This window comes from Adiantum capillus-veneris, chromosome 27, assembly GCF_014529385.1.
Source record: "Adiantum capillus-veneris isolate H3 chromosome 27, ASM1452938v2, whole genome shotgun sequence".
Classification (NCBI taxonomy): domain Eukaryota; kingdom Viridiplantae; phylum Streptophyta; class Polypodiopsida; order Polypodiales; family Pteridaceae; genus Adiantum; species Adiantum capillus-veneris.
This window is the reverse complement of record NC_140957.1, coordinates 121,810,281-121,835,399: the sequence shown is the minus strand read 5'-3', so window position 1 is coordinate 121,835,399 and position 25,119 is coordinate 121,810,281. Positions and strand designations below refer to the sequence as shown.

At 43.8% G+C, this 25,119-nt stretch overlaps 1 protein-coding gene across 2 annotated transcripts in view; it reads left to right on the top strand.

Annotated features, from left to right (window-relative positions):
- The first annotated feature begins 7,633 nt into the window (after nucleotides 1–7,633).
- LOC147422672 (putative polygalacturonase At1g80170) overlaps nucleotides 7,634–25,119 on the top strand; it is a 50,265-nt gene continuing 32,779 nt past the window's right edge. The window contains exons 1-2 of one of the 2 annotated variants that reach the window (XM_086503707.1): nucleotides 7,634–8,320; nucleotides 8,887–9,015. In XM_086503707.1, the coding sequence (XP_086359833.1) occupies nucleotides 7,988–8,320; nucleotides 8,887–9,015 (462 nt within the window). In that variant the 5' untranslated portion in view covers nucleotides 7,634–7,987. The remainder of the gene's footprint in view (nucleotides 8,321–8,886; nucleotides 9,016–25,119) is intronic. The other variant, XM_086503706.1, reaches the window with a different exon arrangement.

Genomic DNA, 25,119 nt, shown 5'->3' with positions numbered 1-25,119 from the left:
TGGATGATACAACCTGTAACCTTTGCTTTCAGCACTATAACCAACAAAAATACATTTGACAGCCTTATCATCCAATTTTCTGCGCTGCACTTGTAAGTGACTAAATTCCCATGAGGGACATGCTTGAGAGAGGTAAACAATTCACGATGTGAGGTAATATGCTTTGTAGCACCACTGTCGAAATACCACACATGTGAATCTGCAACAACTGACAAGCATGCATCATGGACATCAGGATTGTAAGTGCACTCTGCGATAAAAGCCCATTCTGCATCAACATCAGCAACACAGTCTCCTTTCACAGAAGACTCAACAATGGCTACATCTGTAGTGGAACCAGCATTTGCAGTGGAACCACTCTCTTTCTTCTTAGCCTCTTTGGCCTTCAACTTAGGACATGACTTGATCAAGTGATCATTGGCTTTACAATAATGGCAACGCATCTTCTTTTTGCCCTTATCACCAGAATTTCCAGACGAATTGCTGCCCAGACGCATAAGGAACATAATTTTTGCCACTCGCAGTAGAACCATAAGAAGTGGCTGCATTACTGTTACCACCCTTTCTTTGAGAAGCAATAAAAGCCTGTTCAACTGCACGCTGCCTAGTCTTGTTTTTTCTAGAAAGTGACTCTTGCAACAGCAATGTGCATAATGCATCAAACTTGACAACTTCAGGATTTCCTTGGGTCATCGGTCTCCAAGTACTAGCAAAAGTCTGGTAGGAATCTGGTAAGGCATCAAGAACAGTCTGCACAAGGGAACTGTCTGAAATTACTTCACCTGCAGAAATAAGTTGCTCATTGATATCCTTGACACTAGCAAGGAAAGTATCCATATCATCTTCTTCATGCATAATCTTCGACTCCAGCTCTTTACGCAGCAAAGCAATTTTAGCCTCATTGCGGCTTGCATAAAGACCGGCTAAAATATCCCAAGCCTGTTTTGCAAATTTTGTTGAACCAATGTGAGGAACAATGGTGCGCTTCATAGACAACGCAATCAATGCATGAGCCTGCACATCCTTAACATCCCAACGAGCTTGTTCTGCCGTAGCAAAACAACTCTAACAGCTGCAATCCTTGCAGCAAGACCTGCAACATCCTCAACATCGCCTACATCCTCAGAACCAGGACGTAAATCAATGCCCTGCACAATGCTCCAGACACCCTTTGACACAAGAACATGTTGCATCATATAAGCCCACATAGGGTAGTTGTCCCCATCCAACCTGTCCTCAGTAGCAAACATCTTGAACACATCTGTGTTGTTGTTGTCAGCCATGGTAAATGCTGCACCTCATGTGAAAACTGCCCAAAAATAGGAGAAATGGAGCGGGAACAACCTGTGCTATATAGCACATACCGTAGAAGACTATAAGGCACCTGTTATGCAAAAAACGGCATTGACAGAAATTCTGCACAAAATGACGAAATAGCCTGTGCAGTACTGCCCGTAGTGGAAACGGAGGCCGAAATGAGCCCAAATCAAAATTCTGAGCTACGAACGCTTGCCAAAGCTCACTGAAATCGGAGAAAGTGAGCAAGTGTGTGCTGGAGTAGCTGGCGACTAAGCCCAGGAGGACGTGACCTGCTCTGATACCAATTGTTGGAATTAGGGTTGTAGAGAAACACACACAACTTGGAGAAGACGAAGGAAGCTCAAGGCACACAATAGAGAGTGTGTTACTTAGTGTGCAATGGAAAGATAGATAGCCCTAGAGTGATGGGTGTATATACAATGCACGGGGGGAAAAACCTCCTAAAGAGGGAAAAAATGCCCCGGCGGTCCTAGTGTGTTCACACACATCACTACCACATGTATATGGTAACAGTTTTTTCTAATTTTGGGCTTAACCAAGCCTTTCCGTGATCCAAACGTTTCCAAAATCAATGGGGATAGTATAAACTAGTTGGTCTACCACGTTGAAAGTTAAATTTTTTAGTTTTGTCTCAGAAACCCCTTCCAAAGATAGATTTGTCAATTTTTTTGGTTTTCTTCAATGCACCTTTGACCAAACGCACTCCTGATGGCTTTCTACTTATCCTACTCCTATTGATTATAAAAAAGAGTGTAGAAAGTGAAAAATGCAACTTTCAGTCTCAAATCTCTACTTACTACTTAGGTGATGCCCTTCCCGAACACTAGCTAGTCTCAAGGATCTTTCACCTAATCCGTCCTACTAGAGAAATGCTCCCGAGGTCCTTGCCGAGTATCTCTACTCTTAAGCACCTCTCAACCATGATAAAGATCGAAAATGTGTTACTCTAGCCAAAACTAGAGGAAGTAATGGAAATTCAAGTGAGTGCTTTGGGTTTTTCTCTAGTCTAGGTTGCCTCGTCCCCGGCGACGGTGCCAAAATGTCAATCAGTTGTCAAGCCTCACCATTTTGATGCTAGCAAAGCGAGAACCATAGACATGAAATGTCAATCCATGGGACGTGGTTGACCCGACTAGTGCATGGAGGATACAAGAGATAGCTAGTCTCTCCAAAAACCCAAGTCTATGTCGCTCCTGTTTATCTAAGTCTCAACTATGTGTCTACTTTCTCTACCGCAACCTTATCCAGACAAATTCGTGTAGCTACCGGTCTCCTAATGAAATGAAACTTAATACCTAGCAAGGGCAAAGTATCCTCTACACTCTCATGTGCTCAAATGTCGTTTTTGATACGTGGAAAAAATCGCACATAAGATAAACAACCCATTTTAGGGTTGTCAAGACATAAAATGTCAATCCGTGGGACGTGGTTGACCCGACTAGTGCATGGAGGCTACAAGAGATAGCTAATCTCTCCGAAAACCCAAGTCTATGCCGCTCTTGTTTATCTAAGTCTCAACTGTGTGTCAGACACGAAAAGCTACTTTCTCTACCGCAACCTTATCCAAATTACAAATTCGTGTAGCTACCGGTCTTCGAATGAAATGAAACTTAATACCTAGCAAGGGCAAAGTATCCTCTACACTCTTATGTGCTCAAATGTCATTTTTGACACCTGGAAAAAATCGCACAGAAGATAAACAACCCATTTTAGGGTTGTCAATTTCAGTCCCAGAAGGGCTCTATAGCTTCCTCTAGATGTGCTCTATCTACCCTTAAGGTCAAAATCCAATTTTAGTGCGTGTATTGTGCATAATTAGCAAAAACAGCTCGCAGATGGAACAACTAAAAGTACAACTTCATCGCGAGAAACTTACACTAAAAGAGAGATCTTTCACCTATGAACGCATTAGTATGCTCCAAACAACAATGCAATACCGTACGCAAGAGAGACGAGAGATTGAAGGAATAGTAGACAGTCATTGAGCTACTGCAGTAACGCTTACTCTTTATTATCCAAAACTTAGGTTTTAAAGTTACAAAAAATGGTTTTTATACCTTAGCCAAGGTGTACAAAGGGATTCCTCACTAATTGGGGATCAGTATAAGGTTAAGAGACTACACAAATTAAAAACATGGAAGCCATTGGCCCCTGTAGACTCACTCGTACTCAATAACATTACAACGGCTTTGGACTTGTGAGATTTTTTAATAATAAAATGGGTTTGATTACAATGATTAGGCTTGAAAAAATGTGTGGAGTTCTACTTGATGCTCTTCTTTTGCTCTTGTTAACTGAGCAGCTAACACAAATTGTTTGTAATTTACTTCAGCCAACTGAGTCTTCCCTCTTACTTCTCTTGCTCATATCTCCCTTGTATGGTGTAGAATTTCTATTCTTAGGATTGATACATGTTCCTAGGGGAAAACCTCTTTTATTTGATGTAAGTGTCTTGTGATAATTTATGGTTTTAAGTACGCCTCTCTGTATGATGTCTCTGCTCATAGTGCACAAAACTCATGCACAAATCCATTCTTGAGTATAGAAGTAGATAGAGCATACTTATAGGATGTTATTGAGTGCTTCTAGTTTCCAAACCAACTTGCTAAAAATAGCTTGTTGCTATAAGGCGTGATTTTACCAAAGTGTTAAAATAGAAATTTGACATCATGGGTATATCTAATATAGTATGCTCTATTTGTGTGGTAAGTTTGAATGAATTTGGACTCATGTAGCTACCCCAACTCATCAATTGATGCTTGCAAGAAGGTAGACTAGCTTTGGTGTTTGACACACACTTGAGATTTGCACTTGGATTAGCAAGGTAGAATGGACTTTTTTGAGAGGATAGCCACCTTTTGTAGCCTCCATGCACTAGGCGGTTCAGCTATATCCCACAGATTGACATATTAGTGTCTAGGATTCTCGCTCTACTACCATTGATATGATGAGGCTTGGCAACCAACGAACATTTTAAAGTCATTTGCTGGCAACTTAGACAACACAGAAACCCAAAAAAATCATGAGAGTAGTCATCTTTTTTATTTCACACATAAGGAAGGCAACTTGCAAACTATGTAGGGTACTTGGGAGTGGGAAGACTTGTTAGGACCTTGGCTAGTTATGATAAGGATGGTTGATGGTTCTTGAGACTTACTGAAAGGTTATGGTGGATAGACTTGCCAGGGACCTTGGTAGTTGTAAGCTAGTTAGGACAAGGATGGTTGATGGTCCTTAAGACTTGTTGAAAGGTTATGGTGGATAGATAAGTGATGCATTCATGATGAAAGAGAGATTTTTGCATTAGATTGGCTTGTGAGTACAAAGAGCCTTCTTATGTAGGTAGCACAAGTGGCTTTACACATCTCCAAAAGATAGTTGACTCTTCTCCCAAGGGCAAGATGTTAACTTGGCCCTTGATTCTTCACATGGCCTACAATGCATCACATGATACACATTGCTTATCACATTGCATCACATGGATAATGCTAACATGGTTGCCACGTTGGCATATGACATGGAGAGGGTGTTCACACACAAGAGGTGCAACAAAGCTCACACCTCCAACACTTGTGTCGAGTCAGCAAGGATATCATCAAGTTAGGAAGGTAAATTTCAAAGAATTTGTGGTTTCCTCTTCATCTTGTGTTATATTTGAGCTTCAATAGGATTAGGATAAGTAAATTACTTCGAACATTGTATATGTGCTAAATTTACTTAAAATGGAATCAAAGTAATCTTGTGGTTTACTCTTCATCTTGTGTTATATTTGAGCTTCAATATGATTAGGATAAGTAAATTGATTTCAAGATTGCATATGTGCTAAATTTACTTGAAATGGAATTAAATCTTGGAAAGCCACTATTAGGTGTGCCTAATATTTAACATCTTGACCTGGGAAAAATATAGAACACCAACACTCTTCCATTATCAGTAAGAATACATGCATGTGCAAACTTGAGGATTGGACACTTAAAAGAGCTACTCCAATATAAAATGCACCTAATATCTAAAGTGCACATCTAGGACTCGGTTTTCAGCTTTGACCTTATATGGCCTAATTGCGTGTATCGACAAGGTCTACCAAGTTTGGTGTCAATTGGATCACTATTCTCTAGATAGGCCTTAAATTGTGAGAAAACTACAAAGTAAGTGGAAAAGGGTACAACTGGGGATCTTAGCATCCAAAAGCTAAATTAGTGCACCAATGAAACCTAAAAAGTATGTACAAATTTTGGTCAACCTCAAACTGACAAAAAACTTGATTTTTTTATGACATCACTATTAGGCACAATTTGCATCATTTTAGGTTCCATAGGGCTTACACTTGAAGTTACTCACCAATTTGGGAAAAATTAAGAGCTACATTCAAAGTTAAACTACCAAAATATTCAGAGAGCTTTTGAAATCTATAGATCTTGAGATAGAACTCAACTTGGACAACCAAAACCAATGAAACTCAACAAAGTGGTGGTAAGGTTTTTGGATAGACGTAGTAGTTACAATGGTACATATAATTAACAGGCCACCTAGTACGCCATTGAATTACCAAAGTCTACAAGATTTGTGGTCTAGGAAGAAGCCACGTTATGATCATTTGAATGTCTTTGGGTGTGAAGAATATGCGCATGTGTCCAAGAGCTTTGGAAAAAGCTAGAACCAAAGTCACACAAGTGTATTTTCCTTGGTTATGGTGCAAATGGAGAGATGTGATACATCTTTAGCACTTGGAATCTCATAAAATCTTTCATAGTTCACACGTTTTCTTCAAAAAATTAAAGATGCATAAGAAACTTATCAAAGAGATTGAGTATAGAAAAGTCACATTTGAAGACATTGCATCAAAATTTATGAAAAATCAAGAAGACTAGTGATGTGCCTTTCACTAGTAGCACTCCAACTGATAGGCCAGAGAGTAGTAGTCAATCGTTAAATTAATTTAGTAGATCCTCACATCCACCTGAGCAGTTTTAGCCAAGGTTGGACTATGTCATGCTAATTGACTACGGTGAGCCATCTTGTTACAAAGAAGCCATCGAAATGGATAACAAGGTCAAGTGGGAGTAGACCATGCAATTAGAGTATAACTCAATTATCAACAATGAGACATGGGATCACTTGGTTGAATTGCTAGAAGGCAAGTAGATCTTACCTTGCGAAGGGGTTTACCAGAAGAAGTTTATATCTGATGATTCTAATGTTGAGATGTCAAGCTCAACATGTACTACTCTTGGACGACTATCATCGACAATCATCATCACTGGCATGTCTTCATGGATATATATATATATTTTTGCTAGTGACACTACAACTAGACTACACCAACTTGATCTACCTATCGGAATGATGGCACACTTATTCATCCAGCTCACTCACTAGCGGTTCACACTAAACCGTTGTACTAGTCTTCCTTTATGCTTTGTAGACTTCTTACCTTGAGAAAGTGAAGAAGAAGAAGTAAAAGGTTTGCTTCCATCTATGTGTGTATGTGTGTGCATTTGCAAGAGCTCAAGATCTCTCCTTCTTTATCCCTTAACAAGGTATTAGAGCTTGGTTGTGTCTGAGGAGCTTGCAGAAGAAGAAGCGGTTTTGGGATTCTTGAGAGATGTCATCACAAATGATCTCCGATTGAGGTGCTACTTTTTGGAGATTGTGTATCTCGGGTTTGTATGTAGTCCTTTGGATTAATTCAATGCAACCAAATTTCCATTCTAGGCATGTTTCAGTCCCCGTTTTGGAGTTAGAATGTGTTCGCATATAGAACCGCTAAGATTTGGGATTCTTTAGATCTATATTTTGATGGTGCAAAAAGTTTTGTTTTGACTTTAGTGGTCAGGAAGTAAGTGTAAAGTACGTGTCTGTATGCATATTGTGGTTATAGGTGGTAAGTGACTATTTTTAGAAGGCTACTCAAAGACTTATGAAGTAGAAAGTAATCTAGGGCACCCTACATTACTTTAATCTAAGCTACCCTAAATTACTTTCGGTGTCGTCGCTTTGCGCACATGTTTTAAGTAAATTATGGCCCACATGCTTCAAAAAAGCTCACAAGACGAAGTGTTTAGTACATGTGCCTCACAAGGGTGAGGGCACATGTTCAAATCTCACAGATGCAGTACCCTAGGTTACTTTCGAAACGCCCACATTTTTTGTAATCTAAGGTACACCCGCATCCCAGATCTATGGCCCACACTCCTCCCACCCTAGATCCCACCCTCACATGCCCGTGTCACTTAGTCCCTAGAGGGCTAAATATTTGACACGTGGATCATTCTTCTTGCATTACGACAATGTCTTTCTCTCTCTCTCTCTCTCTCTCTCTCTCTCAATCCTTGGTTCCCAGCAGTGGGACGATGTCACTTCAGAGCGAAGATTGTAAGCGTTAGGAGGGCTGTTGCTCTTGGGCGGCACCGTTTCTTGCTGCCCAATGCACTTATCCGGGCACGCGCGCGCACACACACACACACACACACACACACACACACACACACACACACACACAGAGCTACAGCTATGCAGGTCAATATTGTGGTGACTTGAAGCAGTTTGAATTGCCGCTTTACAAGAAATGCAGGGTGGTCCCATTAATGGAGCCTTCAGATCTAATTCACATGTTGCAGGCACATGCTCATGCGGTTGCCTCACCTCAATATAAAATGATAGCGTTATGGCCTCCTCACTGCTGCATTGGTTTGGTACCCCTTCCTATTCAAGAGTTCTCTGTTACAACTTTGTAAACATGTGGAGACTATGGTTTTTGGATAGCTTGGCGGCCAAGCTCAGTGTAGCAATAGTTCTGCTTTTCAGCTTTGTGTCTTTGCAGCCAGCTGCTCTCGCAGCTGGGGTCTTTCCATGCCATTCTGAGAGTGGGCTTTGCAGTGTTGTTGACCGGTATCAACAGGATAATCCTTGCAATGACTCCAGAGGATGGTCGAATTTCAATGTAGTCAATGTTGATTGGTATGGGGCGATGGGAGATGGGTTAACGGATGATACTCAGGTATTGTATTACATTGTGGTGTTGAAGGTCATGAATTTTCACAAGATTGTACTCAAGTGTGATAGCATCTTACAGCAATGAAAGTTTGGCATACATCTTTATCATTTAGCTCCAGGGAGGGAGGGAGGGGGGGGGGGGTCACTTGCAAATATTTAAACATAGCACGTAGTTCAGCAGAAGGGTTTATTTAGCCCCATTTCAATACATAAATGTTGAATGTACAGAAGGGTACCAAAAAATAAGGGACATATAGAGATTGAACTAGGAAAGGGTGTGTTATATTCATGAAAAATCTACAGATATGGGGTTTTGAATTAGGTCTTGAAGGAACATGATATACAGGGTTTACATATAGTGAACCCCCACAGTCAATTAGCCAGGTACGGACGTCATATTTGCATTTGAGCCATTTTATCACTCTTTTTATATTGTGCACGCATTCTTCTGGTGCATAGTGTGCTGCAGATTGAATTAATGCTTGCCTCATTTTTTGAGGATCCTGGATGTATGAACAGCAAGGATGAACATTGTTTGACAGCACAAACTGCTTTTTTTGTGTGTTACAGGCTTTTGCAGATGCATGGAATGATGCTTGCAACTTGGATTCTGCAGTTTTTTTGGTTCCCACGGGCGGAACATACCTTGTGGGCCCCCTTGTCTTCAAAGGACCGTGTGCGAGCAGCCTTCTTGTAGAGGTAACCAAATGCTTATTGTTACCTTGTGCATGAACTTGAGAAGCAATGTAGTCAGAGAGGTGAATGCACAGAGTCACATTTTCATTTATTAGGAGGATCATAAGGAAATGCTGCAAGTCAATGTCAATTGACCCATGTGCTCAACAATTCACAATAGGATGCCAGAAAAAGATCTGATGACAGTGAAAATTGTTGTTCTACACAATTCTGGAAGAGGCACTACTCCAGCAGATAAGATAAGAGCAGAAAAATGAAAAGTTCATGAGTTGAAAACTATTACGAGAGACGTAGAAGAACGGTTGTCTGATTTTTGGATTACCTCTTGGATCAGGTAATCCTCACCTTTAGACAAATGCACACACTGCAAGCTCAGACATCTATATGTGGAAACACTTGTCACTCGTCAAAGCGATTGCAGTGTACAAGAGTGTCCAAAATATAGAACATACTCTTTTGATTCTCTGATCTTTGACTTGTCAAATTGTGCCTAGGCAATTGCCTTATGCTAAGCTCCTCTGGGGGCTGATGGGGCTACAAGGTAGGGGTTGATTTCAGATCTATGCCTTTTTGAAAACAGGGAATCACTGGATGCAAACAGGGTCAGGCGTCTTGGATCTTCTTTTGTTGGAAAGTGACTAAAGGCAGCTTTGTATAGGGTGAATGAATTGCGGGGACACATGTTGCAAGTCTTTCGAAAAGGCTCTCTATAAAAAGCAATCTTCCCCTTCTCTCTTGCCGCTTTTATCTCTGGCATGACCTCCTTCATGTGTGCGAGTTGTGCTAGCGTGAGGTCATCTCCAAGGAAGATACCCGTCTTCTTGAGAGTGGGTCTCTTCTTCAAAAATTCTTTCTTTGCCTCCATAGTTGGGAAGCGTAAAATGAGTGCTCTTTCCCTTGAAGATTCTCCCCCTCTTTCACTTCTTTTGCCCACTCTCCAAGCTCGCGTATGCAAAGGGCTTGTGATGCCCATCATGAGCAAGAGCTCCTTTGTTTCCTCCTCCACCATGTCTCCGTCTCTGAGCCCGGTTACACGTACATGTAGAGCTCTTGTCTTTCTTTTTTGTTCTTCTTCTAATGTCATGTTGATGATGGTGGATGGGGGTGTGAGACTATGTACTCCCCCTTTTCCTTTCTTTGCCACTTCAATCCACTTTTCTGCTTCCTCAGCCTTCTTTTGTGTTCTAGTGAGAATATCAGCCCATGATGAAGCTTCCTTTGTCTTTTGATGCTCTTCTTCCTGGAGGGTTTTAACCTGCTCTTTAATGCTGTTCAGCTCCTCCACCATGCATGGCTGATTTTCTCCCTCATTTGTAGGTTTGCTTTTACAAAATGCGATTTCCTTACGTAGTTCTTCAATCATTGCATCCTTCTCACCAATTGACTTTTGCATCTCGGTTTTCCATGCTTCCCAAGTGGTTGTTGCTTTATCCAGTTTCGCTTGCCAAGAAATCTCTACCGTTTGTACTTCAGCTCTCACAAAGTGTTGCATTTCAGCTTTGAAAGCATTGGACAAATCGACCTTGTGTGCTTCCATAGCACTATAAACCTCCTCCTTGAAATTTTCTCTCAGAGCACTCATCTCCGCTCTAATCATGATCTGAACCTTCTCGTACATGTGTTCGTCTTTGAGCTTGGCGGCCTTTTTTGCTCTCAGCAGACTTGGTGACAGGATACCTTCTCGTTGCCTTGTTCGTTGGAAGGTATGCTTTGCCTTTGGTGGAGTGGTGAAGAGGTCACCCTCCTCCTGTGTATCTGGTGCTGCACCAGACATATTGCGTGTTGCTTTAATAGCGAGAGAGAGTTCCCCACCTTACGCAATGGCTGCACCAGGCCTTACACGAGTGCTGCACCAGACCTGCGCGCTCTCTGCCCTCAGCCTTTAGCTCTGCTTGAAGTGGGAGAGAGAGAGAGGCGGGCGGGCTGGCCGTACTAGTTAGTATTATTGAGGAGAGAGAGAGAGAGAGAGAGAGAGAGAGAGAGAGAGAGAGAGAGAGAGAGAGAGAGAGAGAATGAAATGATATATTAACGTCTTCAAAAGGCCAGAATGACCTATGAGACCAAACTGATACAAAAGTGGTGAATCTGTTACAATGTCTGGGTACCTTAGTACTAAAGTACTAATTGTGAAAAGTGTGAAAATAAATGTGAAAAACTAAATACAAAGTATTAATTAAACTTCTTAGGAGCATTCTGGGTGTTTGGCTAGAATGCTTCTAATCCTTTGTTGTAGTCTCCTCCGGTGAAGTGTGCTTTTGCATCTGGGTCGTGGTTGTCTCGATTTCCTAAGCTCAATTGCCCTCTCAATGAGGGTGCCTTTGGTATGAATGTGGGTACTCCTTTGTGCTGGCTGCTGGCCTCTTGCTTCTCCTTCCACTCCTGCTTCTCTCGATCCGAAGAAACCTGTGATCTGCCTCTGAGGCTGTAGTGCTCTTTGTCTTCTCATTAGATTATCCCTGTGCCGATGTAGTTCCAGTAGGTACAAGCCTAAGCATCTTTGATCTTGGTATTGCATGACTCTATCTAGAGGTCCAAAGCCTTCTTTAAATAGGCAATGGAAACGCCCATGTATCTCATAGTATACGGTGCAATATCATATGTAGTGTAATTCTGTCTCCGGCTCCATTCCGCATAACTTGCAAATTCTGCTCTCAGGTGGGATCCCCCTAAATCTGCCAAATTCAATTTCTAGCTGGTGTGAGGATGTACGAATCTAACCAATAGCACATCTCAAACCATGAGACAGGTGGGTATCCATGTAGCTCAGGCGAATCACAAATCCATCTTCAGATAGATGTAGGAAGTTTTCTTTGTAGTCGGCCATCTTCGTGCCCAATTCTTGTGTAGGGTCTACCCATGTCTTCTTAGTATCCAACTGTATAAGATCTTGACGGATGATTTTATTAATCTCCGTTCGTGTAATTGCCAGTGATGGAGCCTCAAGAGAGTATTGGAAGGGGGGTAGTCTTTCCATACTGAACCCGTGTCTCTGAAACCACGAGGATAGTTGCGCATACTAGCATGATGTATCCCCTTTCATTGCTAATTGTCGAGAGGATTCGAGGGCCAGTCTAGTATATCGGCAATTATTTGTGTCCCACAAATCATGTATAAAGGACACTGATCTGGTAAGAGCTTCAATTTCTATCGGAGGGGCAGCTAGTTCCGCTCGGGTAATCGCGTGTGGTACGGAGGCCTTGGCTCTAATCATTCGGGAAATCATAGATACCAAAGGTCTCTCCATTGACTTCCAATTATCCTGATCCACAGATGGTCCCCAAATTTGGACCCCATAAAGCATAGCCGAAGCCACCACAATATCAAAGAGCCAAAGTTTTGTTCGTGGTTCCTGAAACTGCACTTGTGAACACATCCTCTCCAACCCTCCCAAGGCCGCAGAGGCTCTGGACAATCTAGCATCTGCTGCTTTCTTAAGAGTAAACTTCGGTCCTGCAAATACCACACCAAGGTATGTGTATGCATCTGTGTACTCTACTGTATCCTGGCCATATGCAAATGTAGGTGCCGATCTCCTAACCCACTGCAGTGTGGTGTTAAACACCATAACTTTGGTTTTACCCAAGTTTACCGACAGTCCACTGTCCTCCGTGAATTTATGTAATGCATCTAGCTGCCTCTGCATTCCATCTGGTGATTCTGCTATCAATACAATATCATCTGCATACAACATCAAAGGGATCCATGACCCTGCAAGTTGAGCACCTCTGTCACCCTCTTTATCAATGTAATCTGATACCTCATCTATGTACATACCAAATAAAGTAGGGGATAGTGGGCATCCCTGCTTTACTCCAACGGTGGAATGAACAATGTCGGAATCCCCTTTTGGAGTACGTACATAACCAATTACTGACGAGTATAAGGCCATGATCCCCCAAATAATCTCTTTGGGGACCCCTAACTTTTGCATCCTGCACATCAATCTGGCCCTTGGTACTGTATCAAAAGCTTTCCGAAAATCCACAAAGCAACAATACATCCTTCTCCTGCTTGCTCTTCCTTCCTCAATAATGGCTCTGAGCGTAAGAATATGATCTAAAGTGGAATAACCCCTCCTGAATCCAGCTTGTCCTGTTGCCCTTATGCCCTCCTTCTCTGCCCATTTACTCAATTTTTGTTCAAGAATGGATGTGTACAGTCCGGTCAATGTGGGATCATCACATATAAGCAGTCTCGGATTGCTCTTGGGCGTATAATACGTCACAAGAAAAGGGCATTTTTAGCCAAACTGGAGAAGGATTTATATCAGCTCTTCTTGAGTCAGAACTCACATGAGGCCTGGCGTTTATTTCACGAGCACTCACCGCCTCCGACGATTACTTCTCTTGAGATTTGGGGTCAATATGTAACATCATTATATATGGTATCTGGACAGCCTCCATTACCAGATCCGCTAGAGCCATGCCCTGCTACTAGTACTTTCTTTACTACGGAAATGGTGAAAAAAGCCATTGATAAGATGAAGACAAGAAGAGCATATGATTATTATGGTTTAGTAGCAGAACACCTGATCCATGCCAGGGATCTACTTTCAGAAGTCCTTGCTCGTCTGTTTAATCGGATCATGTGTGAAGGATTACCTGAATCTTGGAAATTAGCTACTATCGTACCTATTTTCAAGTCAGGGGATCCTATGATACCCGGGAACTACCGTACCATTATGGTAGGTTTTTCTAGACCTGGGTTCTCGTCTCTCTGCATTCCTCGTCATACCAACTGTTTTGAGGCATGTTCCCAGATCCTCTCTTCTGATCAGGTTGAGTATGTGGGTATGCCTCTTGTGCTGCTCCATGTAGTATCTCTATTAACTGAGAAGTAATCTCCTCTACAGTATATACTGGCTCGGCTGCCCACATCCTATTATAGATCTTTTCCGCATAGACTGAATCAGTCTCTGGCGTGAAAGTATATCTTTTGTGTGTCTTCTTCCTTTGTACTTGAGAGGCATTGTATTGGAAGGAGATTGATAAGGTCAAGAGAGCATGATCCACTGCAATCCCAACCGGTTTGGGTCCCACCTTAAAGTCCTCGATACTAGAAATAAAGCTTGGTGAAGTCATGACATAATCCACTCTAATGGCCCCATGCCTGTGCGGGAAGCATGTGAATCCCCCATATAAAGGGAAATTCTCTAGACCATTAAGTATGGCCAGACCATTTATAGTTGCCATCTCCATGAGATGTCTCCCATATTCAGTGTGTTCTTTATCGTGTGAGTTTCTAGTAAGCCCCCTCTGTGATAAATCCACTTCTCTGAGCATTTCCTCAGAAGTATCATATAATACTGCTTGAGAGTTGGCCGTTCTGGCATTGAAGTCTCCTAAGAGAACGATGTCTCCATCTCTAGAGAACTCCCATATGTCATTATTCAATATGGAGAAAGGGGACTGTCCTTTAGGTGAGGAGTAGACTGATGTACTTGGAGGGAAGTAGCATATAGCGATATATAGAAATCTACTTGTCTCTGCTCTCATTCTCACCCACATATACCTTGCTTGCTCATCTTTCCTGATAATCTGTAGTAGTGGTTTCAGCTCCTCTTTAAATAAGACTACTCCTCCTCCTGAACCCCGGCTACCCCGTAGAGATGTCTTGTCTGGTCGACCAGCTGTTTCCCATAAATAACCCTTCACATGTGGCATAAGGTGTCCCGGTATCTGGTGCATCTCTGAGTAGAAAACTATGTCTCTGTCCCTAAAGCTGTCTTCAAAGGCACCTACATCTAGCCTATATGATCCATTACAATTCCACGCCACTATCCGGAGCGTCGCCCCATAGGTCTCGCACTGTCATGATGAGCGCTTTTCGGTTCCACTCTTCCTTAGCGCTAAAGATAAGATTTTTGAAGCCGACCAGTACATGAGGGACTTGGATACTGCTTTTGCCAAGGTCTGGGAGGCTTTAGCGAAATCTCAAGAACGACATAAGAAGGCAGCAGATCGACATTGACGAGACTTGAAATTAAAGGAAGACGATGGGGTGCTCTTACGTTTTGAGAAGGCACGCCTAAGAAAACGAAAAGGAAAGGAGTGGCTTTTTCCAAAGCTTAGCATGAGATATTATGGCCCTTTCCAGATAAAAGAAAAGATAAATGATGTCTCCTTTCGACTCAAGCTGCCTGATACTTGGAAGATTCACAATGCATTCCATGTGAGTCTGTTGAAGTCTTTTAAAGGTGATGTGCCAGTTGGTGGGGAGCCTGATGAGCAGCCCGAAGTGGAGGAAAGTGAAGAGATACTCGTTCCAGAACAGATTTTGTCACACAAGTATAGAAAGATAAAAGGTAAAGTGATTAGGCGGTTCTTCGTTAAATTCAAGAAATATCCTGCATTGGATGCAAAGTAGATGGAACCTAGCAGATACTCCTCAAATTTTGGAACTTTACCTTGAGGCATTCGGTTTAGCATAGACTACTCCGATAGAACCCTAAATTCAGCAAGGGTGAATCTAGTGCACGGAGGAAGTGTCCAAAGCGAGTTGGAGATGCTTCAACTTCTTCGGCGGCAGTGGTATAGTCACCGGCCTTTGTTCATTTGGAGATTCTCCCCACAAAGGACTCTCCAGAGACATCGGAGGTCGAGTTAATTCTTGCGGGTCGAGATAATCGTGATGGATTCTAGATAGTGGTGCCTTCGAAGGATCTGTTGTCCAACATGCGAGAACACTGATACTATCTTTATTGGCGACAAATCTGAAATTCCTATTCACAGTGAGGGATCTATGGAGCTGATTCTCGACGGCAGAGGGGGTATGCATACCTCCCAGGTACTTTATGCTCCAAAGCTGGGATTTCATCTTATGTCTGTGCACGAGGTGTGCAATCTTGGCATGGCGGTGATCTTTATAGAGGATGCGGTATCTATTCGCGATCGGCAATGACAAAGAGGTCAGAGGGGGCTCGGTGGAGAACGGACTCAAGCTCCATGTTCTTTCTTCAACGACACGGATACCCACATGTAATCTTTGGCATTACAGATTTGGTCATTTGAACAATGATGCTCTTCTGCTTGCTTTTCGTGAGCAGGTGCTTACAGTCTTATCAAATGTTGGGAGTAATCATGGGAAATGTATTACTTGCATTCATGGAAGCAACATCAAGAATCTATTAAGAGCCTTGCTACACGCCGATCCATTGTTGTTGTGGAGTTGGTTGACACCAACCTTTGTGGACCTATGCAAACCCCTTCCCTTTGCAAGGCTTTTTATTTCATGTTAGTGGTGGATGATTTGAGCCGCTTTACTTGGGTATACTTTCTACAGCACAAGCACGAGGCATTAGGCCTCTTCAAAAATTGGCGTTCTCTTGTGGAGGAGGAGAGCAATCAAGTGTTGAAGACTATTCGGTCGGATAAAGGTGGGGAGTTTACCCACTTTCGGATTTCTGGGAGCGATGCTATGCCCATTTACCGAAGGAGCAAAGGGGGAAGTTTGACCCCAAGTCCTGGAGAATGATTTTTGTCGGCTACAACTCTCTTTTTGAGGGATGTCGACTTTATGATCCAGAGAAGAAGGATGTTGTACTCAGCCGTGATGTCTTCGACGAGGTTTTATCTTCAAGGGGGCTTCCGCTCCCAAGTTTTCCACGACGACCCCTGATTTGCTGATACTTGGAGACCCTGATTTTGATTGCCTCTTGATGAGCCCTCTTCTCCTACCCCTGTTCCTTTGTTCCTTAGGCCTCAGAGGACCCATTTCCGATGATGCAAATGGCGGTGGTTCTCATCATAGTGTAGAGTTAGAGCCAGATATACCAATAGCTCCTCCCCCAGGGAACAAGACAGACAAGTTGCCGAAGAGGCTATTTGAGACTTTGCGAGATTCAGCAGCTTCAGATTTTCCACCCGATTGACGTGAAGCCAGTACCACATGACGATCTCAATGACTTCGTGTTGCTGAGGTGGTTGGGACTTTATTATAGGTGAACTATGTCCTGCTTGCTTGTGTTGGGTTAAAGGCCCAAATGGCCCCCTTTGTGTATAGTTGTAAAGGTTATCAACCTTTGGCCAAGCTCACATTGAACTTGGCCACTAACATTAAATTGGTCCTATACTTTTAATAAAGGGAACAAGTGAGCCAATTTTACTCACTTCATTATTCCCCTTAACAAACGAGTAGCTTGCCCTCTCTCTCTCCCTTCGTTCTGCAAGCGCCCTCTCCCCTGCTGGCTTTCGCCACCTCTCTCTCCACACACCCTGTGCTTCCTCGCGTGCCCTATCACTTGCACACACCGCCGCGCGCTCATCAATTGGTATCAGAGCCCAATTAGGGTTTGCTCCCAAACCTGCAAACGTTGATTTTCAGCTAAGGAGGTCAACTTTCACGCAAGATTTTGCAATTTCATAGCCAAAGAACTCGTCCCCGGACACTAGAAAGCTCCCGCCAAGTTAAAGTGACCTAAAACAGGCTGAAATTAGGTCAAAATCAGCAAATTACAGGTTATGACAGCAAAATACAGGTTTTGCAAATGATGTATTAAGGTGTGGGAACACTTTTCCCGAGTCCCCGCTACCCGAAAACACTGAAATTGTCGAAAAACAGGTCCTAAAACAGGTGTTTTCAACAAATTTCAGATTTACGCAGGTTTTTGCAAGTGTTTTTATGATGCGACTACATTGGGGAAAGTGCAAATTGATGCAATCTATGCACGTTTGACAAATTTTGGCTATGTATGACCATTTGTGGCTCATCAATTTCATGCAATTTGATGATACAAATTGGGGCTTTTGCTCTTACATGCTTCTAAAGGCTGTGCATGAGCCTTATGTATGTTCTGTGAAGCTAAAAATAACTAAATTTGCTGTTTTTGAGCACAAATTCGCTCGTTGAAATTTCCTGCGCATAAATTTCAGAAATTGTTTTTTGTGTCTAAATCGACCTATTTTGCCCCAAATTGCTCCTGTGACCATTTGATGTTGTAGTGCACACCTCTGTGAGGCTATACTCCGGTTTTTGTGCATTTTGCCCAAAAATTCAGCGTATTAGCTCTCTTATTCGTGCAACTATGGCCTCATCTTCTTCGGATGTGAAGAATCTCTTCGAGATTAGGAGGTTCTATGGAACAGGTTTCGACCTTTGGAAAAACAGGATCCAGGGAATCCTATTTCTTAAGCATTGTGAAAGGGCACTTGAACATGTAAAGCCACAGAATATGACAGATGAAGCATGGGTTAGCTTGAACAGGAAGGCTGTTACATACATTAAAATGGCCATGACGGATGAGACAATCATTGATGTGAAAGGTCTCACAACTGCTTTTGATGTGTGGGAGAAGTTAAAGGGAATGTATGAGAATACAACGCCTGTCAACCAAGTGCATTTGATGCGAAAACTTGTTGGCATGCAACTAGAGAAGTCCAAGAGCGCTGCAGAGCACTTGTCGTTATTCGTAGGTACTTTGTCACAGTTACAGGACTCAGGCTTGCCTCCTTTTGATGATAATCTGAAAGCTATCTTCTTGCTTATGACCTTACCTGAGTCATGGGAAACATTGGTGGTTTCATTATCCAATAACCCCAATTTGACTTTTGATGGTGTTAGGGGTTCTATCTTGAATAAGGAAATCAGGAGGAAAGCAAGTGGAGAGGGAGGTAGCTCTGCCAACATGGTTAGAGGCAGGACAAAAAAGAAGAATGCTTATGCACAAAGGAGTAAGAGTAAGAGTAAGGAAAGGAGAAATGTCAGCAAAGGCAAGGGTGATGTGACTTGCTATCAGTGTAGCAGGAAAGGTCACAAGAAACCCGATTGCAGGTACTATAAAGCCGAGTTAGAACGGAAAAAGAATGGCGGAGACAAAAAGAAAGAGAAGAAGGAAGCCAAGACAAATGCACAGGATAGCTCAAAGGACAAAGAGAAGGCCAATGTGGCTTCTAGTGTTGTGATTGAGGAGCTGTCAGATGTAGAGGACATCTTGTGTGCCACTTTGTCAGATGATGATGCTTATAACATTGATGCCTCGCTAAATGTTCATTCACAGGACATGCAAATCACCAAGAGTGATCTTATTGATGCTTTGTTGACTGTCAATGATGCATTATCCCAGACTTGGATTGTTGATTCCGTTGCTTCATTTCATGTGACTCCTATCAAGGAGCGTTTCTCTACTTTTGATGTAGGCAAGCGTGGTCATGTATACCTTGGAAACAATCATGCATGTTCCATTGAAGGTATTGGCACTGTGTATCTCTCCATAGATGGCACAAATGAGCTTGTCTTGCATGATGTTAGATATGTGCTGGGAATCAAGAAGAGTCTGCTTTTTGTTGGTCAGATGGTTACATCATCTTGTTTGAGAGAGGATCATGGAAAATGACTAAAGGCTCAAGGCTGATTGTAAAGGGCACAAAGAAAGGGACACTTTACTGCATGCATGGAAAGGCCGTGTTGGGCAAGTTCATTGCATTGGCTGAAATTAACTTTCACATGGAGTTGTGGCACAAGAGGCTTGGCCATATGAGCCAAAAGGGCCTTTCTAAGCTTTGTACTTTGAACAAGCTTGATGCTAAAGGCACAAAGCTTGACTTTTGTAATGAATGTCAATATGGCAAGCAAGTAAAGCATTCTTACTACTCTGGTGTCTCTCGTAAATCTTGTGTGCTTGATTTTGTACATTCTGATGTATATAGCATGCCTACTAAGTCTATGGGAGGTGCATGCTATTTTGTCTCCTTTGTTGATGATCATTCTAGGAAAATTTGGGTTTATTTGCTTAAATCTAAGGATGAAGCCTTTGCTGTGTTTAAGAAATTTCATACATTTGTGACCACCCAAACAGGTAGAAAACTAAAATGCTTGCGTACGGACAATGGGGGGGAGTTCACAAGTGCTGAATTTAACAAATTTTGTGAAAATTTGGGCATTAAGAGAGAGCTTACTGTGCCATACAGCCTCTCTTCTAATGGTGTGGCTAAAAGATTTAATAGGACACTTTGTGAGAGGGGGTGATGCATGCTGTCCACAACTAATCTCTCTCATGGATTTTGGGGAGAAGCTTTGAAAACTGCAGTGCATATATGCAATCGATCCCCTCACATGTCTTTGAAAGGTGACATCCCTGAAGAGGTTTGGTCTGGCAAGCCTGCTTCATATGATCACTTACGCATTTTTGGTTGCGAGGCTTTTGTGCATGTTAGACCTGAGTTGAGGAGTAAACTAGATGCCAAGTCCATTAAAGGCCTCTTCATGGGATGTGGTGAAGAAGGCGAAATGGGTTACAGGATTTGGTTACCTTAGCTCAAAAGGGTTGTACGCAGCCGGGATGTTGTTTTTAATGAGGCAAGGTTGCTTCAAAACAATTGTGCCTCAAAGCATGACCATAGAAGGATGAAATTTCAGCATGACCAGCCACCTGTTAGGCCTATTTTTGACCCTCAGGATGCACCACATATGGCTGAAAATGTAGATGATCCAGTGGTATTTGAGCCAAATGATGTTGGACAGTAAATTGAGGCTCCTGAAGGGCATTTGCAGCCAAGAAACAATGCTGAAAATAGTGCTGAAAATGATGTACGGCAGCCCATTGTTGATGATTTTATCATGCCACCTGATGTAAACCCATTACCGGATAATGTAGATCATTGGGTGAGGCGGTCTACTCGTCAAAGACGGCCTGTGAACAGATATGATCCCTCTTTGCATTACATTATGTTGACAGATGAGGGAGAGCCTTTTACGTATAAAGAGGCAAAGACATGTGAGCACAACGACAAGTGGGAGCTTGCTATGCAGAAAGAGATTAAAGCTTTGCATGCTAATCATATTTGGGATTTGGTTGAATTGCCCAAAGGAAGGAAGGCTATTCCTAACAAATGGGTGTATAAAATCAAGACTGTTTATGCAAAACCCAAGTATAAGGCAAGGCTTGTGGCAAAGGGATATGTTCAAACCAAGGGCATAGACTTTCAGGAAGTGTTCTCTCCTGTTGTGAAGATGACCACTTTGCGTGTATTGTTTTCCATAGTGGCTACTCTTGATTTGGAAATGGACCAAATGGATGTACATACCGCTTTCTTGCATGGTGATGTGGAAGAAGAACTTTACATGAAGCAACCCAAGGGTTTTGTTATTCCTAGCAAGGAACATATGGTATGTATGCTCAATAGGAGCTTGTATGGGCTCAAACAATCATGTAGACAGTGGTACAAGAAGTTTGATCGCTTCATGCTTAAACATGGTTACAAAAGAAGCTATGCAGACCATTGTTTGTATACCAAACGTGATGAGGATGGCAGCCCTATCATTCTTGTGCTCTATGTTGATGATATGTTGATAGCTGCAAAGAAAAGAAGCACTGTTGATGCTCTTAAAGGGCAGCTGAAATCTGCATTTTCAATGAAAGACCTTGGGGCAACTGAACATATACTTGGAGTGCGTGTTACAAGGCAAAGAGACAAGCGCCTATTGTATTTGTCGCAAGAAAAGTACATTGAAAAACATTGAAAAGGTGTTGGACAGATTTAACATGGCTGAAGCAAAGCCTCTTGGTGTGCCATTATAGCCATATGTCAAAATCTCCAAGGATGATTGTCCTAAGTCAAAGGAAGAAGCCAATGACATGCAAAGTGTGCCTTATGCTTCAGCTTGTGGTTCACTTATGTATGCTATGGTTTCTACTAGGCCTCACATAGCCCATGCAGTGGGAGTTGTGAGCCGGTTTATGGCTAATCTAGGCAGGTTGCATTGGGATGCAGTGAAGTCCATTATGAGGTACTTGAAAGGGACTAAAAACAAATGCCTCTGCTATGGTAAAGGACCATTGGAGTTGAAGGGATTTTGTGACTCTGACATGGCTGGTGATGTGGATACACGGAAATCCACAAGTGGCTATGTGTTTACCCTTGCGGGAGGTGCTGTTTCATGGTGTTCTAGATTGCAAAAGACTGTTGCATTATCTACGACAGAGGCTGAATATATTTCAACCACTGAGGCTTCCTAAGAAGCTATTTGGTTAGCACGCCTATGCAGTGAGTTTGGTTTGCCTGCCAGGGCACCTATGCTTGGTTGTGATAGCCAGAGTGCCATATGTCTGGCAAAGAACGCCATGTTTCATGCACGCACAGCATATTGATGTGCGGTATCACTTTTTTTTTTTTTTTTCCCAAGAAAAAGATCCTTCTATTAGTTAATGAAAATTGCCCGTAGGGCTACAACCACCTCTGCAAGAGAGGGCTACAATAAACATGATGGGGAGACTCTCCCAATGAAAGAACAACATATATACAATGAGGCTAAATCAAGAGATGGGAGGAGGGAAGAGCCACACAGGTGGTCGGTAGTGCCATCTGAGCACACCCTGGACAATGGGTAGAATGGCCCAGGGCGCCAGAGTCGAAGGAAAGCCTTGCGGCGCTCCCGCATGCGGTCGGAGCTGCCCTGTAGTCCCTCAAGCTGTCCTATGAGAGTCTGGATCAGCTCTAGCCAAAAGTCATGAACAGTCTCTGCTGGTGGCACAGAGCGAGTCTCAAAAATGCGGAAACAGCGGGCCTGCCAGATGAACCAAAGTGTCAGGCCACTGATGAGCTCCCAACACTCCTCTCTCTCACTGCACCACTCCGGTGGAGTAAGCTCTGTAGCAGGCTGGAGTGTAGGTCGCCCCCCCTGTATCACTATCATCCTGCTGGAGGAAGATAGCTCAAAGTGAAGTGCTGGGCCCGTGAGAGTGGACCAAGCCGCTGCCCCCCAAGTGTACTGTCTAGCCGTGGAGAGAGTAGGTATCAGTCGAAGAACTCGTAGCCACACCTGTTGGGCCGAGGGACAATCCCAAAGACAATGACGTTGACTCTCCACCAATTGGTCACAAGCTGCACATGCGGCCGAGAGACCACTATGCACAATCCAGCTCCCTACTGCTGTAGCTCTGTGTGCAACCAGCCACCGAAACAAAGTGACGCGCCTCGGCTGTCTGGAGTCCCACAGCCTCTGCCAAAAGGCTGCCAAGAACTTGACTGTGAGGCCCTCCTCCTGCCAATGACGTGCTGCAGCGGGGCGGGCATCTCTCTGTGCTGCAAGTATATGACGTCCAAGCCGAACAGTGTACTGAAAGAAGGGGACTCCTGGGTGGTCTGCAGAAGAGAAGGGGTCCCTCCATAGCCACTCACCAGGATCCCACTGTACTCGTGCCAGTGGACAACACTCCCAAGCCCATAGCCTCTAGTGTCCAGTCTCAAGAGCTGCTGGGTCAGGGTCTATGACGCAAGTCCTCCCACAGATGCCCACAACTCGGATCCTTTGGAAAGAGCACTCTGCTACCTGTGGGGCCTCTATTGCAACTCGCTGTAATCGTCCCCCACCCTGAAGCTCGGAGAACAGGGCTGAGACAGTCTCTGAGCAGGTCGTGACTGAAATGAGAACCTCCAATCGTGTGAAGGCTCCCATCCACCGGGGTGCTACTAGCTTGAGAGGCGTGAGCCACTCAACTGGAATTGACTCTGAGATGTCCTGACACATGCTCTGCACCCCTCTCATGCCCTGTAGCTGGAAACCCTGCACCTCCTCTGACAAACCTGTGAACTCTAGCCAGTCACCTAGAGAGCGCGCTGGACCTGCTGCCATGGGACCCCAGGAAACATGAGGCCGACTACCAACCAAGTGGCCTCTTTGAGTGCTAACCATGGGGTTGGAGACGAGGGGCTGCCGTAGGCGCTCCTTCGTGCACGTCGGCTGTCTCTGCTCAGGCCACGCCGTAAGAGCTCCCAAGATCGAAGAAAACTCACGGCGAAGCGGTCCTCCAGTCTCCTGCTCAAACGAGCTCGGCGCATCTCTGTAAAGATCCATCTGGTCGAAGGTTGCCAAGGGCCTCCTGACTGAGGCACCCTGGCACGAAGTCTCTACAGCAAGAACTCCTTCTAGGGCTCCTCACTTGGAAGAAGTCCTCTGACTATGAACTTCCCAAGAAGGGCTCTGCTCTGCTGTGCTGGATCAGTGATCCCAAGCCCTCCCTGAGAACAAGGAAGCGTGATGACCGACCAAGCCACCTTGGCTCGTGCTATCTGAGTGTCACGTCCTGACCAAAGGAAGTTCCTGATTAGCCTCTCTACCTGGCTGATACAAGAACTCGAGAAGATCCAGCAGGAAGTGATGTACCACATAGTCGCCAACAGCACCTGGTTGGCAACTACTACTATACTTGCCAACGAAAGTCGTGCTGAGCTCCAATATAACATCTTTCTCTTGATGGACAGGAGAAGAGGAGCAATCTGCTGCTCGGGAGACAAGTCCAAACCAACCTGACAACCCAAGTACTGAACTGCAGTCCCTGGGGGAATCCACCTGGAACCCTCTCCTGGCATCCAATCTGGCACAGGAGCACTACCAACCGAGAAATCCACTATCTTTCTCCAGTTGATTAGTGCGCCCGATGCACAACAGAAGGTCTCCAAAGCCTGCTCACATCTGTGAAGATTGGCCTCCTGGCCATCTAAGTACAAGGCTGAGTCATCGGCAAACTCAACGTCGAGTAGCTCATCTCCCCGAATAGGGAGTGCTAAGCCCCGAAGACCAACCTGCTGTGACACCAAAAATCTGCTCATCGCCTCCGCATAGAACAGAAAGAGAAAGGGGGCAAGAGGACAACGCTGTCTGACCGAGCGTGTGAGCATGAAGCGCTCACCTCTCCCTCCTGCCAAAAGCACCCGACTGTGAGCCTGTCTGTACAAAGCTGACACCCCTCTGATCCAAGCATCTGAGAAGCCTATCCTGCGTAGAGTGCCCTCTAGAAAGTCCCAGTCAACTCTGTCGTATGCCTTCTCAAAATCGAGAAGAAGAATCACAAGGTCCTCACCACGGAGCCGTGCCAGGGCAGAAGCCTCCCAGAAAGTAAAGATGTTGTCAAGGATACTGCGTTCCTTGACAAAACCTGTCTGAGTCTCATGTATAAGGCTCTCTAAAAGTGGCTGAATCCTCAAACTCAGAGCCTTGGCAAGAATTTTCTAGGCTGAGTTGAGGATGGTGATGGGGTGCCACTGTCGAATCTCATCCAAGGAGCCACCCTCCTTGGGAATGAGGTGAAGGAGTACGAGCGGAAGTGCGACGCGAGAGAGAGTGCGAGAAGAAGAGCACGAGGATATGGTGAACTCGCTCTACTGTAATGTG